This window comes from Paroedura picta, chromosome 7, assembly GCF_049243985.1.
Source record: "Paroedura picta isolate Pp20150507F chromosome 7, Ppicta_v3.0, whole genome shotgun sequence".
Taxonomy (NCBI): Eukaryota; Metazoa; Chordata; class Lepidosauria; order Squamata; family Gekkonidae; genus Paroedura; species Paroedura picta.
Genome location: NC_135375.1, coordinates 70377744 through 70404182, shown reverse-complemented (window position 1 = coordinate 70404182; position 26439 = coordinate 70377744). Strand labels below are relative to the sequence as shown.

Genomic DNA, 26439 nt, shown 5'->3' with positions numbered 1-26439 from the left:
GCAGTAATGCCACAACAGAGATGCATTTTTAATAAAAACCAACACTGCTGCATTGCTACAGATAAATGGCAGAACAATACAGCATTTACCCACCCCCTTTTTTTTGAATTTATGTTCTTTTGCAGTTTATTTCTGTCTGGCTGGATTGATGAGATTCTGAACATGGTCCCTGGAGCCCAAAAAGACATTTTGTGCTAATGGTTGGCTTTAAGACAAGCTGCTCAGACCCCTGTATGATTGGGAGAAGGCAGACCTATCACCTGTTCCCCCCTTCTTTCCCAGCTCATTTCCACCTCCAGAAAATACAAACACGGGGCTGTTTTTGCCTGCCCAAGTTGTGAGAGGGCTGGACGTGGTAACTGAAGCCCAAAATGATATTTTGTGTAAATGGTTGGCTTAAAAACAAGGTGCTCAGACCCCTGTATGATTGGGAGAAGGCAGCCTGATCACCTGCCCCCCCTTTCTGAGCTCATTCCCCACCTTCATAAAACAGGAAAAGGGTTGTTTTTTGCCTGTGTGATTTCAAAAAGTCTGTGGACACTTAAAATAACATTTTGTTTCACCTTTGACAATGTAGGTTTGCAGTTGCACTGCAACATGGACCATGCCATTTTAAAAATATTACTTGGAGCAGGAAATGGAGAGGGGGCGGGTGCGAGAGTGGGAGTGGCCAAGATTAACGTGCATTTCCCCCTCCATACGGTCTTATCCCTGGTTGCTCACTGGTTGCTCACCAATGGCATGAGTGAATTAGAATGCTGAATCCAGTTTTGGTGATTTCACTAATATCAATTTAAAAATGGCCAAATCTTAACCCAGTTACTGGACAGCCTTGGGATGCAGCCCAATGTCATGTGGAGGGGAGCTGCCAACATCTAAAGGCTGTCCAAGAACATATTCCTTGTACGGAGATGGTAATATAAAACAGTATTTCCCAACCTTTTTGGTAAGGTCACCCATTTAAGAAAAACAGAGGGGATTTCTGAACCCGTTAAAAATAGTGAAATGCTTACCTTTTGTTGTCATTATATTCTGGCTCCTCCATATGATGTCACCAACATGCAGTGTCTGAGCTGTAACTGGACAGCTACATCCTCCATTTTAAAGGACTAGTGGTGAATCCCCAAAAGTGTAGTTCTAGCTAATGGAGAACAACCAACAAGCAACCAGTGGAAGAAACTTATGGAGGCTAAAAGGCATGAAAGGCACCTGCCTTGTCCTGCCCTCGTTCCTGCTCTCCTCTTCCAGGGTTGGGAACGTCTTTTTAAAAATGTCTGAAATCCTGGAGCAATTAATAGGCAAACAAGCATGCAGGCGATGCCAGAATTATTTTTTTCCCCAGTATTATATCACAAAGCATGCCTCTCTAAAGTTCCCCCACAACACTAGGAATGAAATTAATTTTTTAAACTATCAAGCCTTATGATTCAATAAGAGGTACTGTTCAAAAAGTGCTATGCATCTATGATTAGATGTATGCATTAAAAATTAGCAGGAATTGTGGGACATTTAAAGCACAAAGAAAGGGGACTGGCTGCCTAGTTTGATTGACAGGCAGAAGAGAGTTGTGTATAAATTGCATTGCTCTCTTCCGCCATTTCAAGCAGGCGATGCAGAGGATGAGAAGCAAAAAAAAGAAAGCAGAGAAGAGCGAGACATCAAAAAGGTGAGGAAGGGCTAGGAGGCATGATTATATTTCATGTTACGCCATTTGGCTGGCATAACATTATTTTTACAGATGTGCGGAAATGCCAAAACACCACCACATGCGCAAACACCACTCAGAATTCTCTGGAGGAAGGGTAGGATATGTCAGATAGAAAAAATTTCCCATCCTGCAATCTTTATACTAATATGTTGGTAGCTATAACTCAGGAAGTGTGATTCTGCCAGACATCTCTATTACTCTGTGCCACACACAGCTCTATTGCTAAGACACTTGTCTTTGTGCCACAAAAGAACACGCAGAAGAAATAAACTATCATCTCAATACAGATCTACATTATATATGATATCTGTTTAGTTTCAGTTTAAACTCGATACCAAGTGCCCTTCTGAGATAACAAGATGTCTGAGCATCTCCTCAGTTTTTTTCTGCTTCTGCTAATGACTTTTATTTGTCAAAAGTGTCAAGAACATTTTAACAGTCAAACTTATCTGCTGATAGAGCATCTATATGGCCCATTATGCATGGAGTGGAAGGTCTGCATTTGGGGTGGAATGGCAGCACCTAAAATCACCAATTATGCATGCTGCAGGCAGCAACCGGGCACAATGTATGCCACCAAAAAAGCCGCGTTAGCCAGATGCGGAAGGCCTATTATGCACAGCCGCTGAAACGGCGGCATGGAGAACGCGGAGGAGGAAGAAGCGAAGCAAACCGCTTACGCACGGGACGGAACGCAACAGCGGCAGAACCCAGAGTATCCGATTATGCACGCGGCTACTCTGGAGCCGCTTCTGGTTGTGCCCTCATCCCAGGAAGCTCCACTTTCTTCCGCATCTCGCTAACGTGGCTTTTTCGGAGGCATACATTGACTCTGCTCCTGGTTGCCGCCTGCAGCGTGCATAATTGGTGATTTTAGCCACCGCCATTCCACCCCGAATGTGGACCTTCCACTCCGTGCATAATGGGCCTAAGAAAGTGGAGCTTCCTGCGACCAGGGTGCAACCAGAAGCGGCTCCAGAGTAGCCGCGTGCATAATCAGATATTCTGGGTTTTGCTACCATTGCGTTCCATCCCATGCATAAGCGGTTTGCTTTGCTTCTTCCTCCTCCGCGTTCTCCATGCCGCCGTTTCAGCGGCTGTGCATAATAGGCCTATGTGGAATTGTCAGATACTCCATTGAGATTCACCCATCAGGTATCGTTATTTGACCATGTCTTTAGATATAGCAGTATTTAGCTCAAATACAATAACGTATTTAATCACAGGAAACTGGGTTTCTCATAGCCACATATAAGCATTTTATCTCTTACATGAATTAACACAGTTGGGATGAGTCTTGCTTTCATCTGGGGTAAAATTATGACACCAGAGATGACTTTTGCATTGTGGGAGGTTGGGAAAGAAATGGGTGTTTGATAAAAATGAACTGATTTTTGTTTATCTCTGATCAAGATGCTAAACAAAAGAAAAAAGCAGCTAGCAAGAAAAACAGAGAGAAAAAAGAAAATGAGGATGAAGAAATAACAGCTGCAGAACGCAGGCGGAGATACAAAAGACGTCGAAGAATAGAAGCCGGGCTTGAGGATGATGACTCTGAGGATGGAGAAGGCTGCACAAACAGGAGGAGCAGATCAAATCGGAGCAGGTCATCATCGGAAGATGAGATGTGGGACAGAAAAATGAAGAACAGGGGGAAAAAGAAAAAGAGAAAAGGATCAGGGTAATGCATTATTATTCACATCTCTCAGCTAGAAAATGGTGGTTGATATTTTTATGCTGTTGTGCACTAACTGAAACTTGTGTGAAACCTTAAATTCCCAGAGCCGTGACTAAAACTGTTTGGCCCTCATATAAGTGTATTATTTACAATAGGACTTCACAGCCTCTTTCAAAACACTGAGCATTTGGAAACTGCATGTGTGACATATATAAACATATTTTGACAGTTCATTACCCTAAGGAATAAAGCCATTTGAAAATATGATTACTTATTGGATCAGTAATTTGTGGGGTGGGGTGGGGTAATGATTCCCATTATGAACTCCCAACTGCTTCTAAAAAATTCTGACCTTTGCATCTTTTACCACTTCTTGACTTTCTCATCACCCATTTTATGGGCCCATCATCCTTTGGACATCAATTAGCTCATGGAAGTATCATGATATCCTGCAGAAGAAAATGGATATAATTTCAGCGATAATGTGTACATCTCCCTCATTCGTTTCTCAGAATAACTGTGATAACTAAGCTTGCCAAGCAGCAGGTGGGACATGCTTTCCTCCCAGAGTTACAGCTGACCTTCAGTCTACAGAAATCATATTCTCAGAGGATGTGGTTGTTTTGGAGGGTAGACTCTATAGAATTATATCCCTTCTGAGCTCCCTTCTCTCTTGAAACTCTGTCAACACCAGGCCCTGTCCCCAAACCTCCAGGACTTTCCCAAGGGAGAAGTAGCAACCTTAGCATTTCACAGAGTTGGTCTATGTTATTAAATGTGTGAACAGCAGAAGAGACAATCAAAATAATAATTCTGACTCTTGTGAAAGTTTCTGTCTATGTCTTAGATGCTCTGGGAGTTGTGAAACACTTCTGCCACCAAAAGCAGATTTGTGTATGTGTACATTTTTGTGTACATTTGAGTGTTGTGATAATAAAGAGCACACACTATATCACCAATATAAAAATAGTAACAATATATCAGCTCCTTAGAAGGCCAGATCCTGAAGATGAAACTCAAATACTTTGGCCACCTCATGAGAAGGAAGGACTCCCAGGAGATGAGCCTGATGCTGGGAGCGATTGAGGGCAAAAGAAGAAGGGGACGACAGAGAATGAGGTGGCTGGATGGAGTCACTAAAGCAGTAGGTGCAAACTTAAATGGACTTCGGGGAATGGTAGAGGACAGAAAGGCCTGGAGGATCATTGTCCATGGGGTCGCGATGGGTCGGACATGACTTTGCACCTAACAACAACAACAAATATATCAGTAATATATAAATAGTAACATCAATTAAAAACCAGTTCAAAGAATCAAGTGATAAAAAGAAGCCAGTGAAACAATAACTCAGCTAAATACAGTAGAAAGACAATCACAGAGTAAATTATCCAGCAGCTTAAACAGCATTTGCAGATTTAAGGTTCACTTAACATAGTACGGACAATTCTAAAGGCCAAGCAGACTTTTCTTATATTTCAGAGTTGAGGCGCTGCTATCAAGAAGGTAATCTCTTTTGTGATCATCCTATTTTAAATGATAGGTACACATGAAACAAGACCACTAAAATTGTCTAAAAAGTCCAGGAAGGACTACTTGAGTTAAGACAATCCTTAAATCCCTATGGTCCCAGACCATTTAGAGGTTTAAACTATTGGCAGAGTTTAAATATGCAAGAGAGGATCACCAGGCTACTTAAAAGAATAAAATAATTTTATTGTGAAGAGAAACAACTTTGTAATGAAAGAGGAGAGACAGAGAGTCCTTGTTGTTGTTGTTAGGTGCAAAGTCGTGCCCGACCCATCGCGACCCCATGGACAATGATCTTCCAGGCCTTCCTGTCCTAAGCAACTATCTAACTGTTGTTCTTCAGTCATTCAGTTTGTTCTGGAGGCAATCTGGGAGGAAGTATGTTCAAAGGAGGAGGAAGTCTCCAAATGACTCAGTCAGGGTGCTTTTCTGCATTCACAGCTTAATTTTGATTCGTACTGACTTGAAGTCAGTATCCCTTTAATCCACATCCTGTTTCTACATTCTGCACTATCTTGTTTCTCTGATTTTTATCCTCCAAATTTAACTCTTCATACTAATAAGAAAAGCTGGATTGCTGAGATTTTTTACTTCCTATTATCTTTTGTGTACTGTTGATTGATCTCCGCTGATTTGTTTTTGTCAGGAGCTGCCGCTTTGTCTTTCTGGCTTTCCATTTTAGTACTGTCTTCATTTTGTCTCAGCTTTTGTGCTGTAAAACCATCATATCTGCTTTATAAACCCCCATAAGTGTTGTGAGAAGCACAGTGCAGTACTGATGTCAGAAGAAGATGAGCCCTTTTTACCTATAGCCATTTTAAAAATGAGCTTTTCAAAAAAAAAATTAAAATGCCTGTGTGGAAAAAAAAAATTAAGACCCATCTATGTTATTTGACTCATGGGATACTATAAGTCCCCTAAAGGAAAGGTTGAGGGAGCTTAACCAGTCTGTTTACCCGGGAGAGAAGATGACTCTCTTTACAGCCTCCTTTAGCAGGATGAGAATCCTCCCTCTCAGAAGCACTTATTACCCCATGAACTATCTGTCTAGTCTTTCTTGACTGCTTTACGTAGCAAGCAGGAGCAAGAGCCAAGCATATACATCTTATAGGATCATGCTCCTATTTACACCTTGAACAAGCTTAATGTACCTAGCAAAAGTAGATGTCTGACATCTAGATTCCTATGAGGGAGGGAACTGCCATAATTTCTCTGTTTATTATCCCTGTTGTTTCATCCCCCCAAGCTAGTGAACCAAACAGACTTGACTAACTTAAAGATGGCAACTTGGTGCTATAGTGTGCAGCCTGGGCACAGCCTATGTTGAATCCGTATACCAAACCACTGATAGACTGGACAGCCATGGCAACTGGAAATTCTCAAGAAGCATCAGGAAACCATCCTGATATAAGGAAGGCACCATGAACTTTTCTTCCCTTAGGTCATGTTCTTCATATCCATCACCATCCAAATGAACAATGTAAAAGAGAAGAATGGCAGAAAAAATATTTAAAAACCTATCCCTTCTCCCAGTAACTCAAACGGGAGGTGGGAAGAGGGGGCAGATGAAAAGCTGCCATGCAGACACTATACTGGATGAGGGCCAACAGATCTTTCTTGTTGCACCATAGACCTGGTGGAAGAGCTCTGTTTTGCAGGACCAGCAGCTCCTCTGGGAGCTCATTCCACCAGGTAGGGGCCGGGACCGAAAAGGCCCTGGCCCTAGTTGAAGCTAGTCATGCTTCCCTGTGGCCGGGGATGATCAATAAATTAGAACCTGCAGAGTGTAAGGCCCTGCGGGGGGCATAGGGCAAAAGGTGGTCCTTCAGATATATGGGTCCCAGACCGTGTATGCCCTTAAAAATGCCAAAACTTTGAACTGAATACAGGCAGCAATTGGCAACCAATGCAGCCTCAGCACTGGCTGGATATGGGCCCTCCAAGGTATTCCTGTGAGGACCCTAGTAGCTGCATTTTGGACCAGCTGTAATTTCCAGATAAAGTCCAAGGGCAGGCCTGAGTAGAGCAAGTTACAGAAATCTATTCTGGAGGTGACCGTCACATGGATCACGGTGGCTAGATGTTGGGGGGACAGGTAGGGAGCTAGTAGCCGGGCCTGGCGAAGGTGGAAGAATGCCTGGCCAGCTACCCTCTTGACCTGTGCCTCTAAAGTTAATGAGGAATTAATGGTCACATCTAAATTCTTTGCCTGGGGCACAGTCATAAGTTGTGTCCCTGCCAGGGTGGGTAAGCACGCTTCCTGATTCCCCCCCTACCCGCCAACTATAGGAACTCCGTCTTGGAGGGGTTGAGATTCAGGTGACTCTGCTAAAGCCATTCGCAACAAGAACCATTTCCTTAGAATCCTTATCTATCTATCTATCTATCTATCTATCTATCTATCTATCTATCTATCTATCTATCTATCTATCTATCTATCTATCTATCTATCTATCTATCTATCTATCTATCTATCTATCTATCTATCTATCATGTGTATTTTACTCAAAAGGGCTCAGGGTGACTTTTAGACTCTGTGTAATACTGTGAGACCAAAATCTCCACAATAAGACATACTTCAGAACTATGATCTGAAAGAAAAGCAATTTCTAAGGAAATGTTTTTAAAATGGAAATACTAGACATCCATCAGATTCTATGGGATTGTGACGACTAGAGATAAAAAGCCTATCAGAAAATGGACCTGTAACAACCCAGCATGTCTAAAGGTGAAAAGTGAGAATCTTTTTCAAAACAGTCTAAGTACCTATAAAAACACTTCTTAGATTTACATGAGCAGTTCAAGAAGATCACAGTCTTTTTATAGAAACAAACTATTATTAACTAAGGGAAGATCTGCAGGATACAACCCCTTCCTCCTTTTTTCAACAAAGAGTGTCCAAAAGATGGTAAGTCTGAAAATGACATCCTGAAAACTAAAAAAGATTATAAAGTATAAAGAGATATGCTTTTGGAAGTGAATAACGACACAGACAGATCTATATAGAACAGCAAAGATGTTTTAAGGCAACACAGACAATATAAATAAAGTTCATACATCAGTTCAAAAACTATTTGAACTATATTGTTCAGAAATACCAGGTGGGACCAGAGGATCCCCTGGCTATACAGCTTATTTCCAGGTGACAGGGAAAATGGTTGCTTAGGAGGGTGGACTCTGTGGGATTATACTCCACCGAGGTTCTTCCCTGCCCCAATTTCATCCACTTCCAGCTCCATCCCCAAAGTTTCTAGGTATTTCCCAGCCCAGAGCTGGCAACCCTATGTGTGAGCTTTAAAAACTTGGTGTGGCTTGTTTGTGTAGACCCCTCCCTCTTTCACCTCCCATGGCCTTGATCAAAATGAAACATTTTAAAAACATTAGGAAGATTAGGTCATAGCTCAGTGTGGGTTTGCCAATCTCCAAATGCCTGGAGACTTTCAGAAATTACAACAGATCTCTAGATTGCAAGGATTAGGTCCCTTAAAGAATCAGCCTGCTTTGCAGGGTAGACTGTTGCATTATATCCTGCTGAGGTCCCTTTCTACCCTTACCAGACTCCACCCCCCAAATCTCTAGGAATTTCCCAGCAGCAGCAGCAGCAGTAAAGTTTCTTATTACTGACCTAACCTTGCACAATTCCTTTCCTTTTGAATACTACTGTTATTTTCATCTTGGAAGCTGTTTATGATCTTACATTAGGAAGATTTAAATATGCACCCTGGACTGTAATTGATGAAGAGTTCAGTAGTTCAGAACTGAGTTTCAAATTAACTTTGTAAGGACATGATTTACTGTGGTGCATTGATGTCTTCTGTTTGCTTCCAATACACAAATCAGTACTGTAAACATAGTATAAAGAAAAGCAATATAGAACTTTCAACCAATTTCCAGTGTTTTTTTTTCTCCTGTCTTTGTTTTTTAAAGCTCTGAATCTAGTTCTGATGAGGATGAAATGACAGAGGAGGAACTGGCTAAGCTGAAGGAAGCTGTGGAAGAGAAAAAGAAGCTAATTGCAACTTTACGAAACAAGCCTTGGAAGATGAAAAAGAAAATGGAAGTCTTGAAGTATGGTCTCATAATACCTTATTTGATTGGAGGACCATTGGATATATATATATATGTGTGTGTGTGTGTGTGTGTGTGTATATGTATATGTATATATATTTCTTAATTACGGATAAACGTCAGAAGTGACTCCACTCTCATGTTTGAGGAAGTAAATGCTGTCTGTGCTGATCATCAGATTGGCTCATTATTTATTTATTTATGTGGTTCCCCCTGCCCCATGCTTCTGATAGGGTAAACTATTGGCTGTGTAAACTCATAGTGCAATACATTGGTGAGTATGGAAGGTGCCAGTGGACTTGCTTTGTTTTGCTATTTGTCAGGGAACTTGATTCAGTTGAATGATAACAAATACAAATCAGGAGCATATTACCTTATGGAACAATGACAACAACCTGGCAATGATAGTGCTTTTACTATTTTTACAAAACCCTTCCTTTAAAGCGCTGGCTCAGAGAAGTCCCTGTTGATCAATATTAACAGCGCATTGCTCTTGAATGAGATTCGAGCTGGTGGCTGAATCCATCCTGACCTGTTACTGAAAAGTTGAGCAACCCACCTGAATCGTCTTCTTATGCTGCAACCTCTTAAGTTCAGTAATTCATTCCCCACTTTTGCAAGTCTTAAACAGCCCAAGTACAGGACACCTAGCACTTTGGGAGCTGCAACCTCATACCTGCCATTAATTATTAAGCCAGGCCATTTAAGGACAACAATACCTGGCCTCATGAAACATTGATGCTCTTTGTGCTGGTAATTAGATTAATGTTTCTTTGAATTTAATAATGCTTTCATTGTCAGCTAGAAGGGTACACTTTGGCCTACCTTGTGCTATCGATAATTTACCAATAATGATCCAACTGATTACAAAGCCTAGTTTTGTACTTCCTGGGTTTTGGCACTTGCTCATTCTTGAGTAAGAAAGCACAGGGTTTGCTCTGTGTTTAAAAGAGACTTTATATATTTTCAGTTTTTAAAAATGACTTGTCACTTATAAAGCACTCATAGAGCCACACACATACACACACACACACAGTTTCTTATATATCTTAACAAACCTGTAAGATATGTCAGTGTTATTTCAACTATGTCATTTATGCAATTAAAATAACTTTTGTTCTATCTGATATTCTAAATAGATCAGATTTAAGGTCTTGCAGGAATGCACCATCAATATGTCTAATTCACAACATGACCCCATCTATGGTGTTAAATCCAGAGACTGGAGTCACGAACAGACAATTCCTTTTATTGTAAAACATAATCAGTCACCACAGTCCAGAGATTTGTGCGTAATGAGCCCATTTATTTCCAGATGAGTAAAGTACCTCTTCAGCAGAAGAGTGCACTATACCTATTTTGTGGAAAGAAGATCACTGTGTTCAATCACTGATAAAATTTACAAATCGTATTCAGCTACCCCAAGCAAACATTTAACTGAACAGTTTGTTCAGTTAACAGTAATAACAGAATAGCCATTGCTCCTGAAAACGCAGGGGGAGGGGGCTGTGTAAATATGAGCTTTTTTTCTATCCTGCAAAGCCAGGTGCAGTCCACAATGCACTAGCACTATGACAAACACCCTGTTTTTGTTGCATGTGGGAGAAACAGGAGAGGTTGAAGGCATCTATTGGGCCATTATAGGTTGCTGTTTGTGTTGAGATCAGTGGGTGACAAATTGGGTGGGTATGTCTTGGAGGAAATATGGGATACATATGTGGTAAATTATAATAATTATGCAGACAAATAAGTTATCTCATGGCAGAATTGCCATGGTTCCAGGTTTTATAAAAATATTATAAAAATATTCCACACACAAAAATTTCAGCGACTTTTATTTCACAATGTCATTTGTTGACGAGGTGATCTTGATTCTCTGTCAGTATAGTAGCTAAGAAGAATTATGTCAAGTCACTCCTACTTGTGCTTTCCCTGCATTTCTGCACCCATTTCCAGTTAGAGATAATGATATGGAACACGGATAGGGAACATATCTTGACATCAAGACAGCTGTTGAAAGCATGAAGGAGGAATTAGGTATGCAGCTGCCATTTTTACTGTCAGTTCTGTGTTTAATCTAACGTTATTTGACCCCAGACTACATAGGGGAAAGCACAAATAGGTGTGACTTGATATAATTCTTCTTAGCTACTATACTGACAGAGAATCAAGATCACCTCATCAACAATTGGGACATGAGTCAGTTGTATTAGGCATTAGAAGAAACGAGGCTTGGCTTCTTTTCTTGGTGGCAGTGATACAATTCATGTATGTATAATTTCTATTTAGGTCCAAAGATCTTCTTTGGGAAGCTCATTCTTGAAGCATATCATATGGCCCTTTAGCAATTCAGTGAAAGCGACTATGAGTCTATTCCTTAATTATACTCATGTATTCCTTTTTATTTCCTTTTCTTCCAGAGAAGCCCAGCGTTTTGTGGACAAATTTGAAGGGGCTCTTGGCAAAGGAAAAGGCAAACAGTTTTACGCTTATAAAGTGATGATGATGAAAGTAAGACTCATTTTTCGTTGTTTCTGTTCAGTGGCAATGACTCTATACTCATTCCACTTTTTCAGAAGAGGAAGATTTTAGTTTAGATGTTTTTTGTTGTTGGCCCAATTTTAAGTAGAGTGCTACAGGGATGGGGTTTCCTACAGTAAATTTTCTTCTCTTAAGGAGCCGTCTCTGAAGTGCTATGAATTTCACACAGTGACACTTTCTCCCCCACCACCCTTTTTTGCTGCACAAACTTCCTTGGAGATTTGTTTTTTAATGTTATAGGTGGAGTGCTGCAGTGCTAAACTAAAAAATAAAAATAAACTAAAAATAAAATAAAATTAAAATTAAAAGATATTTAATCTCATATTTAGGATCATGCTTGAGTTCTAATGCTTTCATTCCAAAGGCCATTCCGCACAATGACCAATGTTGCTAAATGTTTGCAGCATGCAGAAACACTATATTTAATAGTGGAATGTCATCATTCCGCATACCTTCAATTCTAGTGGAATATTGAAGTCCCAGTAGTGGTCTATTCATTCCCCACAGGTTTCTGGTCTCGCCGGAATTGCAACAAAGGAGGCAATATTCTTCTGTGCTTCTTCCCGCACCTGGCCATCAATCAAACAGGCCTTTCACTATCCTATTATTTCCAAACCATCTGTAATGTGTGTAGATTTGGGATAATTTATGAATATGAGAGCTTTACCACATTAAATGTAGTGTTTATTCAAAACATTTTTCATTTTCTGTTCTGCTCTTAGTTTTATAGTCTAAACGTTTACCTCTCTTTTTTCAGAAATGGATGAAATTTCAACGTGATTTTGAGAATTTTAAAACAGCCTGCATTCCCTGGGAAATGAAAATCAAAGAAATTGAAAGTAAGAGTTTTACAAAAAACCCCAGTGTGTCTAAATCCATATTCATATATTGGTCATGTGTTTCATAAGTAAAAGTAGAGGGGTAGAGCACCTCCTAGTGTTAGGCTTGCTAACCTCACAATGATCTTCTGAAATCTTTTTGTTTATTATTGTATGGCATGTGTAGCATAGCCAGGAAACCCCAGGACTGTTTGGCAACTGGGCAAGAGACATTCAGAGGTGGTCTGCCACAATCTGGTTCTGTGTCATGGCCCCTAGTGTTCCTTGGAGGTCTTCCATTCAAAGATTAGCTAGCTTCTGAGAACTGACAAGATCGGGCTTGCTTGGGCTATTCAGGTCAAGATCTCCAGGTCAGTTCCCCTAAACCAAATGGCTACTTGGAAGGGAAGACTTTATGGTATCACATCCTTACTGAATCCCTTCCCCTTTCCAAATGTGGCACTTCCCAGGTTCTGTCTTTTAATCTCCAAGAATTCCCCAACCTGGAGGAATATGTTGTCTTCCTCCAACATATTCATCCAAATGTCTGCAAATAGGTCCCATCATGTGACTGCATTCTCAGTTGCAGAAAGGAGACTTTGCCTGTGTAGGCAGTTGCTGCAATATTTAGTCAGAATATATATATGATGAAGAGCAGCGTCAGTGGATGAAATCTCTTTTTCTTCTGTGCCCATTCAGTTAACATGTCAATGAACCTGGGAAGGGGGGTTTCATTTCTGGTTCTGAAGAAAAAGTTCACAATGTATCAAACCCGCCCCCCCTGAAGTATTTAAATATTGCTATGCAATGCAAACAAGAAGGCAATAGCAAACTATCTCTGCTTCTCACTTGCCTTGAAAACCCAATGAGGTCACTATTGGTCAGCAGTATCTTGATGGCACTTTGCAAACACATGCAATGCAATATTAGTTATCAAAATAATATCTTGGGGGGGATTTGTCATGCCTATTAGATGTTAAATTCAAGACATGACCTCCATAGAAACTTTAAACCACAGGGATTAGGATTTCAGCATTGTGCATTCAGCAATGTGCATTGAGGGGGGAAAATTGCTACTTTTCAGATTCAATCGATTCAAGTATGACTGATTTGGGAAACTTGAACCACTTGGCCGAAACACCTACTAGGTGGCTGAACCTGCTGTGGAGAGAAGCCTTGCTGGGGATCAGCTGTTTGTAAGCTCTGGAGGCATTTAAAGAGAGCTGGTTCTGTACAGCCGGGAAGGATTCTGTGAGGAGGCACTGAAAGCCTGCAAACTGTTGATCCTCAGGATGGTCTCTTGGTAGTCTCTTCCCCTCCTTCTCAGCCTGTGGAGAGCAGGCTCTGCATAGCCTGGGAGAGGTCTGGGAGGAAGCATCTAAAGATCCTCAGGATCAGCTGTTTGGTGGGCTCTTTCTCAGTCAGCTGAATCACATCTGAATTGATTCTGTGATCAGCTGATTTAAATTGATGGGATGTTTGATTCGCTCAGATAAACCACAAAAGTACTCAAATCAGCATTGATTAGAGTATTTCAGAGCTTATCCAAGCTGAGAACCCTGGGGTAGGTAGGATTTGGGAGGGAGGAAACTCAGCAGGGTATAATGCCATAGACCCTACTTTCCAAAGCAACCGTTTTCTTTGGGGGGTATTATTTTGTTTACCACCATATATACCTGCAGTCCACAGTGCAGCTGCAGGTGCAGCCTCCCCCCCCCCCCAGTGTCCTCAGGAATACTGTAGGTCAGAAAAAACAGCATGGAAAGAGGTCCCTGCAACATGAGACTGAAACAAATAGGGGCTCTTCAGTGCTTTAGAAGTGAGTTCTCACAGGGTACTTGCAACTGCCTAGAGCTACTGAGAGCCACCATGGGCCCCGGAACAAAGATTCTACCTGCACCCCCATATTACCCTAATCCAAACAAAATATCATCGTGGAACAAATCACTTGGCTCACTGTTTCCATGAATCTATAGTAATAAAAATAGCCTATCTGGACAATCTGTCATTTATTCATTTACTTTATTTATATCCTGCCTTTCTCCCCAATGGGAATAGGGTTGCCAGCTCTGGGATGAGAAATACTTTCTAGAGTTTGAAGTGAATCCTATACCCTGGATACAAATCAGTATTGATTTGAGTATTTCAGAACTTAACCAAGCTGAAAACCCTGGGGCAGACAGGATTTTGGAGGGAGGAACCTGAGCAGGGTATAATGCCATAGACCCTATTTTCCAAAGCAACCATTTACTCTTGGGGGTATAATTTGGGTTATCTGGAGATCAATTGTAATAGCAGGATATTTCCAGGTGCCACTGGGAGGTTGTCAACCTTAAATCAGATTCAAAGCAGCTAACATAAGTTTCTTCTTCACAACAACAACCCTGTGGGCTGAATTGGGCTGAGAGTGTGTGACTGGCCAATGGTCATCCAGCAAGTTTTCACAGAGTGGGGATTTGAATCTGGGTTTCCCAGATCCTAGTTCAGCACTTACTATACCACACTGGCATCAGATAATAACTCATTGGAGAATAAAGATTTGAGACTCAAAAATGGGCCACCAGCGGCAAGATGATTGTCAGAACTCTAGGGCCAAACTTGAAAGGCATGGGAAATCCCTGGCCCAGGTGAGACAAACCACAATCACAGAATGGTGCTGGCAGAGGCACATGGTAATTGTAGTTCATGGACATCTTGAGAACCACAGTTTGGCCAGTCATGGTCCAAAATGCTGGGGCCAGTTTGTATCTCCAGAGCTTGTATCTCAGGAGCTTGTATCCCATGGCTTCTCCCATGGTCAAGTAATTTATTTATTAATGCAAGTCAAGTATTTAATTTCATAATGGTTTAAATCAAAGTGAATCTCAGTATGCTGCAGAGAAGGTAGAGTTCTAATAATTAAAAGGGATTAAGAAAATAGCCTGTATTTTTCACCCACCTTTACAAATGGTACAGTTTTACATTGCTGTTCTAAACAGACATTCCACAACATTTATTATCAGCAATTTATGAAGAAATCACTCATTTGTGGTTTACTAGTCATAAACATTTTTGATTGATTTTATTCCAATTTCAGACTTCAGAGAAAATGAAAAATACACATGCCAATTTTATCTCTTTAATAGGTCACTTTGGCTCTTCAGTTGCCTCCTATTTCATATTTTTGCGATGGATGTATGGAATAAATATGGTTCTTTTTGGACTGACCTTTGGTCTTATTATGGTGCCTGAGGTAAGGATAGCTCAGTGGAAATAACCACCCATTTTTATAATATCTCTGATTTAAATATCAAAGCTAAGTCCAACGTGCTAAAGTTTACAGTAAGAACTGTAGCCTTTAATTCACTATGAAGAAGACCAGTACTAAATCAAAGTGGTAACACTCAAAATGGAAACAAAGAGTCTCTCTTCATGCCGCAGCCCCCTGCATAGCATCCCACACTGTCCCCAAGAGTCCCCAGTTCTCAAAAGCAGCTTTGAAAGGGCCACGGGGGCTTCCGTGCAAGGGGGAAACAACAAAGATCCCTTCTACAAACTCTGCTCCTTTTGTAGATCTTAAATTCCAACCATGTAGTTGAATAACTGAAATTTCAGTGAGACGATGTGCTGCTCATTCTTGTTAATTAGTGTCAAAGGTAATGTTTCACATGCAAATTGCTCAACGTTACTTCTCAGCACAGGCACAGCAGAAGCAGTAATAGGAAAGTAATGTCTAAAAATTACTGGCAAATTCCTTATTGCGGTATTTCTCAATCCCACAGATAAGACCACCAAAAAGAGGAATGGCTTAAAACAATTTACATATGAATTGAAACATCTTATACATCAGGCTCTAAACCTTCTGCTAGATTATCTAATTTTAGGGCAAATCCACAAACTACCAGTTCCTTAATACTATAAAATATATGAGAATGTCTATAAATTGCAGAATCTATCAATCCCTTTAACACTGTGTTTGCATGCTGATCTTCTGTTAGAAATGTGACTAAAATATGAACACTTCTTCCTATCTATGAGTGCAGGCACTGATGGGGAAGCCCTATGGCAGCTTACCGAGAAAAACTGTGCCAAGAGCTGAAGAAGCAAATGCAATGAACTTTGCTACTTTGTACGACTTCAGTGTAAGTGTGCCATTCACAAGCAACCATGTGTTTAGCTGTCTGTTTGTTTTTTTAATTGAGAGACTTTTGTATTTCACTTCTCAACAATTTATTGTTCATGTCCCCTCATTTTTAAGCAGGTAAAAAAAGAGATACAAACATATATAACAGTTTATTTAACATTGAGCCAAGGGACACCATTTGGCACCAAAAACTCTGAAAGTTTTCCAGTATGAACGAAATCTTTATACTTGACACCAGAGCTTCTGACATTTAAGATTAATACAAAGTGAGTGAAAGCTGCATAAAGAATGATTAAAGCTGCATCTGAAAGACTGTCATTTTCCCTTGCGAGTTCATGAGTTTATGTGTCATAAAATAAGCTCCAAGGGACCCCATGCTGGGTCATCACAGGCCCATTTCAGGACGTACAAAAACACAGCAGGTAGCTTCACTTCAGTAAAGGTGCCTTATAGGGTTAACTTGGCCCTCTGTGGTTGTCTGAAATAACAAGCCTGTAACTTGACAATGACAAGAGAGCTCAAGAAAGATAAAATAGGTGATACAAGAATTGTACTCCTGCGTTTCATGCTTTTTACCTTTCTAATTCCGAGGTACTCTTTGCTTTGGCAGCAAGTGTGACTTGGAAGTCTATTTTCCTGAGTGTCTTCAATTGCTGGTAGAACTTTGCCTGGCAATTTAAAGTGCAGCAGGGAGAGGCCTCCAGTGGGACACATGCAGTCATAATCCCCTTATATTCCACAACCCTGCCTTAGCTGCAAAGCACCTTTCTAACCAACAGGCTGAAAGTTGCCAAAGGGTCAGACCAGGCAGTTGCTTCCTTCCTTGACCACACTGTGGCTCCTGGTTGGGATGTGACTGCCTGCCCAGTCAGATTCCTGCTATTGTTCTGGGTAGGAGGAGAAAATGGCCTACTATCTCCTCTTGTTGCTAGAACAGTGGAGATCAGTCCCTGAACTCCTGGCCTAGGCCTAGGAGAAGAGATCTTCAGCAGCTCGGAACCACTATTTTATTGTAGCAGTGTATGTGGGGACCAGATGAGGGGGAAAGTAAAAAATATATCCATTTCATACAGTAACAGATGCGTCTAATGATGCCTGCATAAGCCCTACTCCAGATGGTATGCTCAAATTCACCCAAAGATTAACCTTTGTCAACCACCCTATACTTAGAATGTGAATATCTACTGCTGAAAATCTGAAGATGACTCTCTCAGTTACAATAAAGTTGAGAACAAATGCTGTATTGCATGTATAACTGACCAAGTCAAAGGAATTAGGGCAATAACAAGAAGAACATGATATAAACAGTCATTGCCTTGCAGGGGGATATTGACCACCTAATGAGGACACTGACAACCATAATTTGACATAAAATATTTGGCCACAGCCTTTATTCAACATTGAGCGTGGCAAGCATGGGAAGAGAAATTTGCCATCTTGAGGTCACCTTACCACAAAGCAGCCCACAGCAGCCTGCCCCTCAATGGGTTGTATTGGCTATCCAGCCCAAAAACATGGACATAATGGCAGGCTGCAAAAGGGGGGAGGCAACATGGAGTGACCCCTCTGGATGCCAGCCTCTGTTGGGTTCTCCTGCCTTCCAGAAATGATAGCCTTCAATCAGACTCTGCATCTGCACAGCCCCTTAAGTGGGCCCCCAAATCTAGGGGAGGCCAGCGTGCAAGCTTGGCCTCCCCAAAATTGATCCTTCCCATGCTCCAGTTCTGCCATGGAGCCCAAATAGGGATATACCTTTTCAGGCTCCCACCACCGCTCAATTTTGCAGCCTATTCAAAATAGCATGCTGGATTCCATGGAGCCAGATGTCCATGCCCCACTCCAACAAGTGCACCCCATTGCTCTATAGAGGGCCCAGAACTGCAAATGCCCCACCATGGGGGATCCAATCAGTAACACACATCTCAATTCAGCTTGATACTCAGGCTTTAGGGCCACCTGAGATCAAAGAACTCTGGGTGACAGATGAAAGGGTCATTTGCCACCATGGACCATTCCTTGGTGAATGTCCGCCCAGCCTAGTGGGACCTCTCATGAGACTTAGCCTCTAGCAACATGGCATCCTAGCCCATACCATAACTGCCCCTGGAGGTTACCAGAGCCCAACACCAATGCCCCTGCCAAAGTTGTCAAAGTACTATATGGCATCCACTGCAACAATGTGGCCTGGTGCTCAGCTCAACGTTCGCAACTATAGCTAAGCCAGCGTCCCATGACGGTCAACCAATGCTTCGAGGAATACAGACTCCCACTGTCATGCTTGCACAGGAAGTCTGCCATTGCAACAATGTCCAGGAAAGCAGCTGCCTCCAACCAGTGTCCAAGCCAGATGATGCCTCCGGACCCCCAAATGGACCACTTCTGGATCTTACAGTATGCCATCCCATCTGCTGCATGGTGCCATGCTCTATAACCAGCATTAGGCATCCTCAGATTTTGATCATGCCTTGTCCTGGGATTCAATGTCAGTACTGAAGCAACTGAAGAAACAAATTAATCTCCATTGCAGAAATTCATCTTTCCTTGTCATGTGTTAATATTTCATTTTTGCCACTCCCAGGATTGCAAAAGTTAATCAGGCAGGCCTTGTGACTCATGTCAGACATCCTAATAGTCACAGTACATTAAATGCATGGCTCATGGATAAATGCAACAGAAGGATGTTAACGTATTGACATTTTAATCTACTAATGGCTTACTTTTAAGAACTAACCAGTAGCTAAACAGCAGAAGGAGAGGGAACAGATGTATTTTACTTTCAGAAGGACTAAATCCCGCTGCATTACCAAAGTCAATTAAAACCTTTCCTGATTCATGTGCATGCTGTTGGCAGATTATACGGGCACACACTGAACTCTGGTGTCTGACTGGAATCCAGGCTAGTAGTCACATGCAGGCTTTTCTGCTCTGTGACATTCAGGAAAGAATGGTCTGCTGTCCAGCAGCAGCAGATGGTGGCTAAAACTAAAAGACTGACCTTGTGTGAATAATTTTGTTTGTTTGCACTAGACATTTACTGTTTAGCCCATAAGGTGGAAAAGCAATATCAATTTTATGTAACAAAATGGTTTGTTTAAACCATTAAACACATTTTAAACACATTTTAAACACATTTTAAACACATTTTAAACACATTTTAAACACATTTTAAACACATTTTAAACGTGTTTTCTAATGATTTCATTTAGTGCTCTAGAATATTTTATTGTCTTTGTACACAACACAGGGTGATGGTTGTAGCATCTTGTATCACTTTATCTCTATTCAAAGCATACACACTTCAGAGGCAGCATCTTCCCTCATGTTCCCTTGTGATATTGGATATCAGTCAGGAATGCTCTCAGTGCAAGAGGGTTAATCTGTTGTATCTGCAGCAGAGATAAAGTCTAGTGGCCAGTTCATACAATGAAGGCCCAAGAACATATGTTACAATTTCTTATGCTGAACTAAATCTCCAGATCAAAACTAACACAATCATGTGCATGGATAAGGTGCCAGCTGCATATATCTGCTCTCAAATGTGTGTGTGCAATATTTATATACTATTAATTACCCATGGTCCTCATCTGCAGATAGCTAAAGCCACCTAGCAGAGCCACAAGGATGCTAAGCATATCTTTCTTCAAACTTAGGGCCATTCCGCACAGTGTTAATGTTGCTGAAGTGTTACCATTGTGTAACACTATTTATTTTTCATTATTCATGACGTCGTACACAATCTGCAACACTCCTGCAACACTCCCGCAAAAATCGCTTTGTTGTAGCACTTTTCAGGGAATCCACAAAAAACCCGCTAGACTCTTGAGAACAACCTGCAACACATCCGAAAAAGACATGTGCGTTCTCAATGTAGCGGTAGCAAGCATGTCCCTCCCTAAGCTCTCGCACCCAAGCTTACGGCGTCGCGATTGCCATTCTCCCCCCCCCTTAAACTGGCAAAAGCAACAAACAATACTTCTTTGGCTGAAATCCGTCCACAAGCAATTGTCTGTAAAGTTTCCAAGCACAATACAGCCCTCCCTTCCACACTGCCCGTAATTTCAACCAAAAATTGCACGGGCGGGGGGAGGATTTTTTAAACTTTAAGAGCATGTAAACAATTAAGCGCCAGCTCCTACGCCAGTGAAAAAGGTCTTTCTGATACATCGAATAAACAAATATGCGTTGCTACTGATGTTTTCGGGTTTTTAAAAAACAGTTTAGCACGAACACAACAGTTAATTGGCTGTTCTGTTTGATTGACGGCCAGGGGCAGAAGGAAGCGCGGAAAAATATTGCCTCCTTTGTTGCGATTTCAGCGAGACCGGAAACTTGTGTGTTACAAGAACAGCGCTAGTGGGAGAGCCTTTTTTTTGATAGAAATGGCTGTGTGCGTTACCGAGACCTGCTTGTTTTGATTGCAGCGCTTTTCAATAGCGCTCAGATTTAGCAACATTGCCTGTTGTGTGGAATGGCCCTTAGTGTACACGTCAGGGTTGCAGGAAAGTCTGACATTTTAAATGTGGAACACATCTTCTAGTGCACCCCCTAAAATGGATGTGGATACGGATGTGATGTACGTAGTCCCGCCCCAGGGAATGTGCTAGAAGAGGCAGGAGGTGGTTGGTGGAGGATGCCAAAGTTGTGGTCAAGGTGGCAGCTGCACTGCCTCTGCAGGCCCAGGTGGTTGCTGCAAAGCCACAGTGGGCAGAGGCAGAAGCCACGACACCACTGCACACCCAGGTGGTGGCTGTGAAACCTCTGTGGATGGGGACAGTGGCCGCACAGCCTCCGTGGTCCCAGCCAGTGGCCACAAAGCCTCTGTGGATATAGTCAGCAGCTGCAAAGGCTCCTTGGGTCTAAGAGGCAGCCACAAAACCTCTGTGGGTGGAGGCAGCAGCAGTGCAACCTCCGTGTGTCCAGGAAGTGGTTGTGAAGCCTCTTTGGGTGGAGGTGGAGGCAGCGGCTGTGCCACCTCTGCAGACCTGGGAAGTGTGACAATAGGCCTGGCCAGCACTGCAGCAAGAGTTAAGGAGGGGGGAGGGGAGGGGAGGGGAGGTGGGAGGAAGAAGAGAGCCTGGCTTTATGACTGGGGGAGGGGGGATGGACTAGGGAGTAGGTTAGGGAAGTGAATGGTAAGAAGAACGAGGGCAGGGGAGAATGTGGGGAAATGAGTTTGTTTGTGTGTGTATGTGTGTAAGAAAGGAGATTTTTCTTCAAATTTGGGGATATCCCCAGGTTTGTTGAAAAACCTAAAAACATAAACAATACATTGAGGGGGGTTGACCCCCCATCCCCAAAGAAAAATATTCTGTCAGCACTAAGGGGCCATGCAGCTACTGCAGCTACTCATGGGGACCTTGGCACGGACACAGCAGCACCCAGGGTCCTTGGCACCAATACAATCATGTGGGGGGGGGGCAGCCATCACTAATACTGCTGTGGGGCAGAGAAGCAGGCAGGCAGGTAGCTGGAAGTATGATGGTGTCAGGAACCAGGCTGAGCCTAGCCTGCAGAGTCCATGATAAAGACACATCCGAGATCCAACAGGCAGTTGTAAATCCAAAGAGAGCTTTATTAAACAGAGTCCACAGAACGCTAAAGCAAGCCAAGATCTTCCTAAGCAAAGATCTTGATAATAACAAAGAACAATAGGAAACCCAGGGCAGATATAGAGCCCAGCACATAAGGGAGGGGTACATAGGCATTTTGGCGGGAGAGCAAGAGGGCAGCAAAGGTGAGTTGATTCCCAAGAGACCAGATTGCCCAGAATCTTATATAAGTCGTTGCCACATTCTTGAGACTTGGGTTGTTTTCACAAGGACACTTATAGTGAGATTGATAAATCAGCAACTGAAAACTCCCACTGGGAAAGGGAAGGGAGGCTAGGAGCCCATAGGTAGATTTATGGGTTTATGGCCTTGGCTTTACCAGGCTGGTGAGAAGCAAAGAGGCTTGCAAGAAAATGAAACTTAGCTGGCATGAATCGGGGTTCATGACAGATGGGGCTAGAAAGAAAACATGATGATGTGATGGGGGAGAGAGAAACAGTGATGGGATGGAAGACAGAAAGAAATAAAGTTTCAGCCATGAGGGAGAGAAAGAATAAGGAAAGGGGTGGTGGGAGTGAGAAAGGGTGAGATGCTATGAGAAACAGGGGAATGGGGGGGGGGGGAAGCAAAAATGACAGGAGGACTGGGATGGCTGTTCCTGCAATTTTCTTTGCAGGTTCCCACTTGTAAGATATATTCAGAATGCTCTCAGTACAATTAGAGAAGTAATGTCCCCCAGTGGATTACTTTACTCTGTTCAAGCTTCTTATGAGACTTTTCTAAAATTTCAGGACCTGATTCAAATGCTTTCCTGCCATTCTTTCAACGGTTGTGGCCTGCTTGAAGATATTAGTTCTTTCTTCTCTTGAGTGTGTTATTTCCTAAAACATACTTCCCACCAAGATACTGGGGAGATAGAAGGGACAAAAGGGACAGCTGCTCCCCAAAGGTACTTCAGAAACCTTTCTCACAAGAAGGTTCCAGTGTAAAGATTTCTGAGTTCATTGTTAACAGAAAGAGATTCAACTTAAACTTTTGCACCTATCAGAGGCTAAAAAAGCAACTGCCTCCTTTGTAGTTTGCTTTCTTCCACCTCTCTGGAGGATAAGTATGAGAGGACAAGACATGGACTATCTTTGAATAGGCCTAATTTATTAGTTGAGTCAAGGGTTTGAATGAAAGTAATTTGTTTCTAGATAGCATGCATGTGGTGTTTAATTTCTAACTGTCTTCAATGATGAAATTTGTTGACATTGTTAATTTATAATGTAGACTTTTGCCTTCATGAAGACTAATATTTCTGTAAAGAATTGCAATGTATGCAATAACCTGAGCTACTATTTTGAATTATCAGTTTATACTTTCAATTATTGGTCATGTAAGAAGTCTGCTGTGGGGCTACTGCCTGTTCCCAGGTTGCTTGTATGCACTGGAAGCCCATGGGATTTGCTCATGCTCATCTAGGTACCTTCTGTATCATCAACTGAACTTGTCTCTGAAACAGATTTGCAAATGCTCTGGTAGGAAAGAGACAGCAGAGACACAGAACCTCAGGAAAGTAACAGCTGGCATAAGTGAGAGGAACTGGGGGAAGAAATGCTTGAGAACAGAAGATGGGTTGAGACAAGCCTTGACTTTGGTGAGACATGCATATAGGGTCCCTCATGAAGAAAAGTGCTTATCTATTCCCATGTTACCCCAAAAGCTCTGATAAAAGAAAATGGGGGATTTGGCTTGCAAAAAGGGGGACAAACACAATGGGTCCTGGCTTCTCTTTACACCTCCTGTGAAGGGATCCTTCTATCATCTTGCAGCTCTCCTGTCTGCCTGCCTGCCTTCCTGCCTTTCTGAATTCTCCTGAGATTTATATAATGATCTGAGGGGTTATTGACAAAATTACTGCAATCCTAAGCAGAGTTACATGTTACATTGTATTTCTTATTGCCACAGCTGTTCTGTTTCCTCCACAGTATTGCTTGAAGATGCTAGCTAAGAGTTTCTAAATTGTTCTTTTTCAGGGCTTTGCACAATATTCTGTGCTCTTTTATGGCTATTATGATAATCAGCGAACCATTGGATGGTTGAAGTTTCGACTGCCTCTCTCCTATTTCCTTGTAGGAGTTGGATGCATTGGTTACAGTTTCATGGTTGTCATCCGCACGTAAGTTCCACTTCAGTAAAGAAATTAAGAGTAGGATATATATGCATTGACTGATTTGAATTTTTACCCTCACCCACCTCCCAGACAGAACCTCCAATACATTTTCAAGTTGTCCAATTATAACGAAAAAAGGGTTTTATAGCCTAAAGATTAAAACTCCCATTAAGCCAATTTCACATCTCAGTATAAACTCATCCACTATATCATAACAAAATGAAAACGCTATAGCACTTTTAGCTTGTATATGGGGTGTTGATTGGCTGAACTGCTTTCTCTAGAGCTGCACCATAAACACCAGGATTTTTGTGTAGTGGTAGGGAACCTGAGTAGTTAACCCTGGATTATTATAGCATTATTTACAATGTAATGTCAATATTAAGTTATTCATATTAGAACAACTTTTACAGAGGTGGAAAAAGACTTTATTAAAAGAGCATAACACATTTTCTATATAGCTCAGAAGTGTGAATTAAATGTGTAACAAAAAGAACAGTAATGTCAACTTAAAAAAATACATTCTATCTTGCACTGTGTTAAAGATCATCTAGAAATTACAATCATTCCTCTTGACAGAAGAGGAGGGAAGTGTTAGGAGCAGATTGTGAAGCATCTCGCTGAATGCTTCACAGTCAGTAGCTGTGCACAAGACTACATAGGTGCTTTTTTCCAACAATTAGTGCCAATATGTGGGGGATCTACAAAGGTTTGCAGGAGGGGCATGTACATAATTTCCCCCTTCCCCGGCAGTCCCATAATCTCTTGCCTTTTCTTGCTTACTTCTCCCCTTCCTACCCACCAGCCAACCTAACTTTATCTCCTCCCAGTCCTCTGCTTTATCTCCTTCCCTCCTCCTGGCAGTTGGGACAACTCTGGCTAACTTGTACAGCGCTGGATGCCAGGCCCAGTGGTATGGTGCCAGTCACTGAGCCCAGCTACACTGGAGAGTTCCTTGAAGGACTTGTGGGGGCACCTGACTTTCCTCTGTATTCCTTATTCCACACTAGTCCCTCTTTCCCTCCTCCTGGAAACCCCCATATCCTTTCCCCTTTTCCTTCTTTCTTTTCTCCCCTGAACCTCCCTGACTCACCCTAACTGAATCCAAGGCTTGAAGGCTTGATGTACTATTGAGGTACCTTAGCGAATCCCTACAATTGCCAGTGAGAGAACATTAATTTCTCAAAGCTACTTATGTGGTTTCTGTTCCCCCCAGTGGTTTTTGTGTTTGCGTGCTTTTTCTAGATTTCAGATTTTTCTGCAAACCTGGGGGGTATGTTTTAGGTTGTAGAAATTATCTGTTCATGATCCAATCTCTTTTCTACAGGTGAGGTCATGTTGAGAATTAGATTTATTGATGATGATGACAAGGACTGAAAATATTCACTTGCGCTGTCACTTGTGTGTGTGTGGGGGGGATCCTACACAGAACTTGCCTCTCCAATACTTGCCACAATGTGAACTAAAAAAATACTTCCCTTCCTTTCTTGGGCCAACATTGTGCCTCATAGGCCTATTATGCACGGCCGCTGAAACGGCAGCATGGAGAACACGGAGGAGGAAGAAGCGAAGCAAACCGTTTTTGCACGAGACGGAACACAACGCAATGGCGGCAAAACTCAGAGTATCCGATTATGCATGCGGCTACTCTGGAGCCGCTTCTGGTTGAGCCCTGGTCCCAGGAAGCTCCACTTCCTTCCGGGTCTCGCTAATGCGGCTTTTTTGGCGGCATACGTTGACTCTGCGCCTGGTTGCCACCTGCAGCGTGCATAATTGGTGATTTTAGCTGCTGCCATTCCACCCCGAATGCGGACCTTCCACTCCATGCATAATGGGCCCTAAAGAGTATTTTTCTCAAAGCCTAAATATGTCACTAAGATGTAGACTTTGATGTCCTAAGGAAACTTCTGAGATCCAGTTGCTGTATTTACTATGAGCTAACATAATCACAATTTAACCTAATAAGTTACCTCAGAAAAATTGCTCATCCCATAGGTATTTTACCACTTTGGCATGTGGTGGAGAAAGATGTCAGCATCGAAGGATACCATCACAACACTCTTTCTATTGTGCAAAGTATAGACATTGTGTATGCGTGTGGTGCATGTGTGTCTCAGCATGATCAAAGATCAAAGCCAGGATAAAGGGATAAATGTCATCGCTACAGAATATGTAGAAATTTAACATACAGTATTTGAGAGAGACTGAAAACAAATAATGTTAAGTTTTACAGACAGCAAGCTGCATAGGCCTTGCCGTTTCAGACCCATTA

At 42.0% G+C, this 26439-nt stretch overlaps 1 protein-coding gene across 1 annotated transcript in view; it reads left to right on the top strand.

Annotated features, from left to right (window-relative positions):
- Positions 1-26439, top strand: part of TMC1 (transmembrane channel like 1) — a 56941-nt gene that overhangs the window by 6005 nt on the left and 24497 nt on the right. Inside the window, exons 3-9 of the mRNA XM_077344793.1 lie at positions 3122-3389; positions 8841-8981; positions 11402-11492; positions 12280-12361; positions 15466-15572; positions 16363-16461; positions 24031-24173. Coding sequence (XP_077200908.1) covers positions 3122-3389; positions 8841-8981; positions 11402-11492; positions 12280-12361; positions 15466-15572; positions 16363-16461; positions 24031-24173 — 931 coding nt within the window. The remainder of the gene's footprint in view (positions 1-3121; positions 3390-8840; positions 8982-11401; positions 11493-12279; positions 12362-15465; positions 15573-16362; positions 16462-24030; positions 24174-26439) is intronic.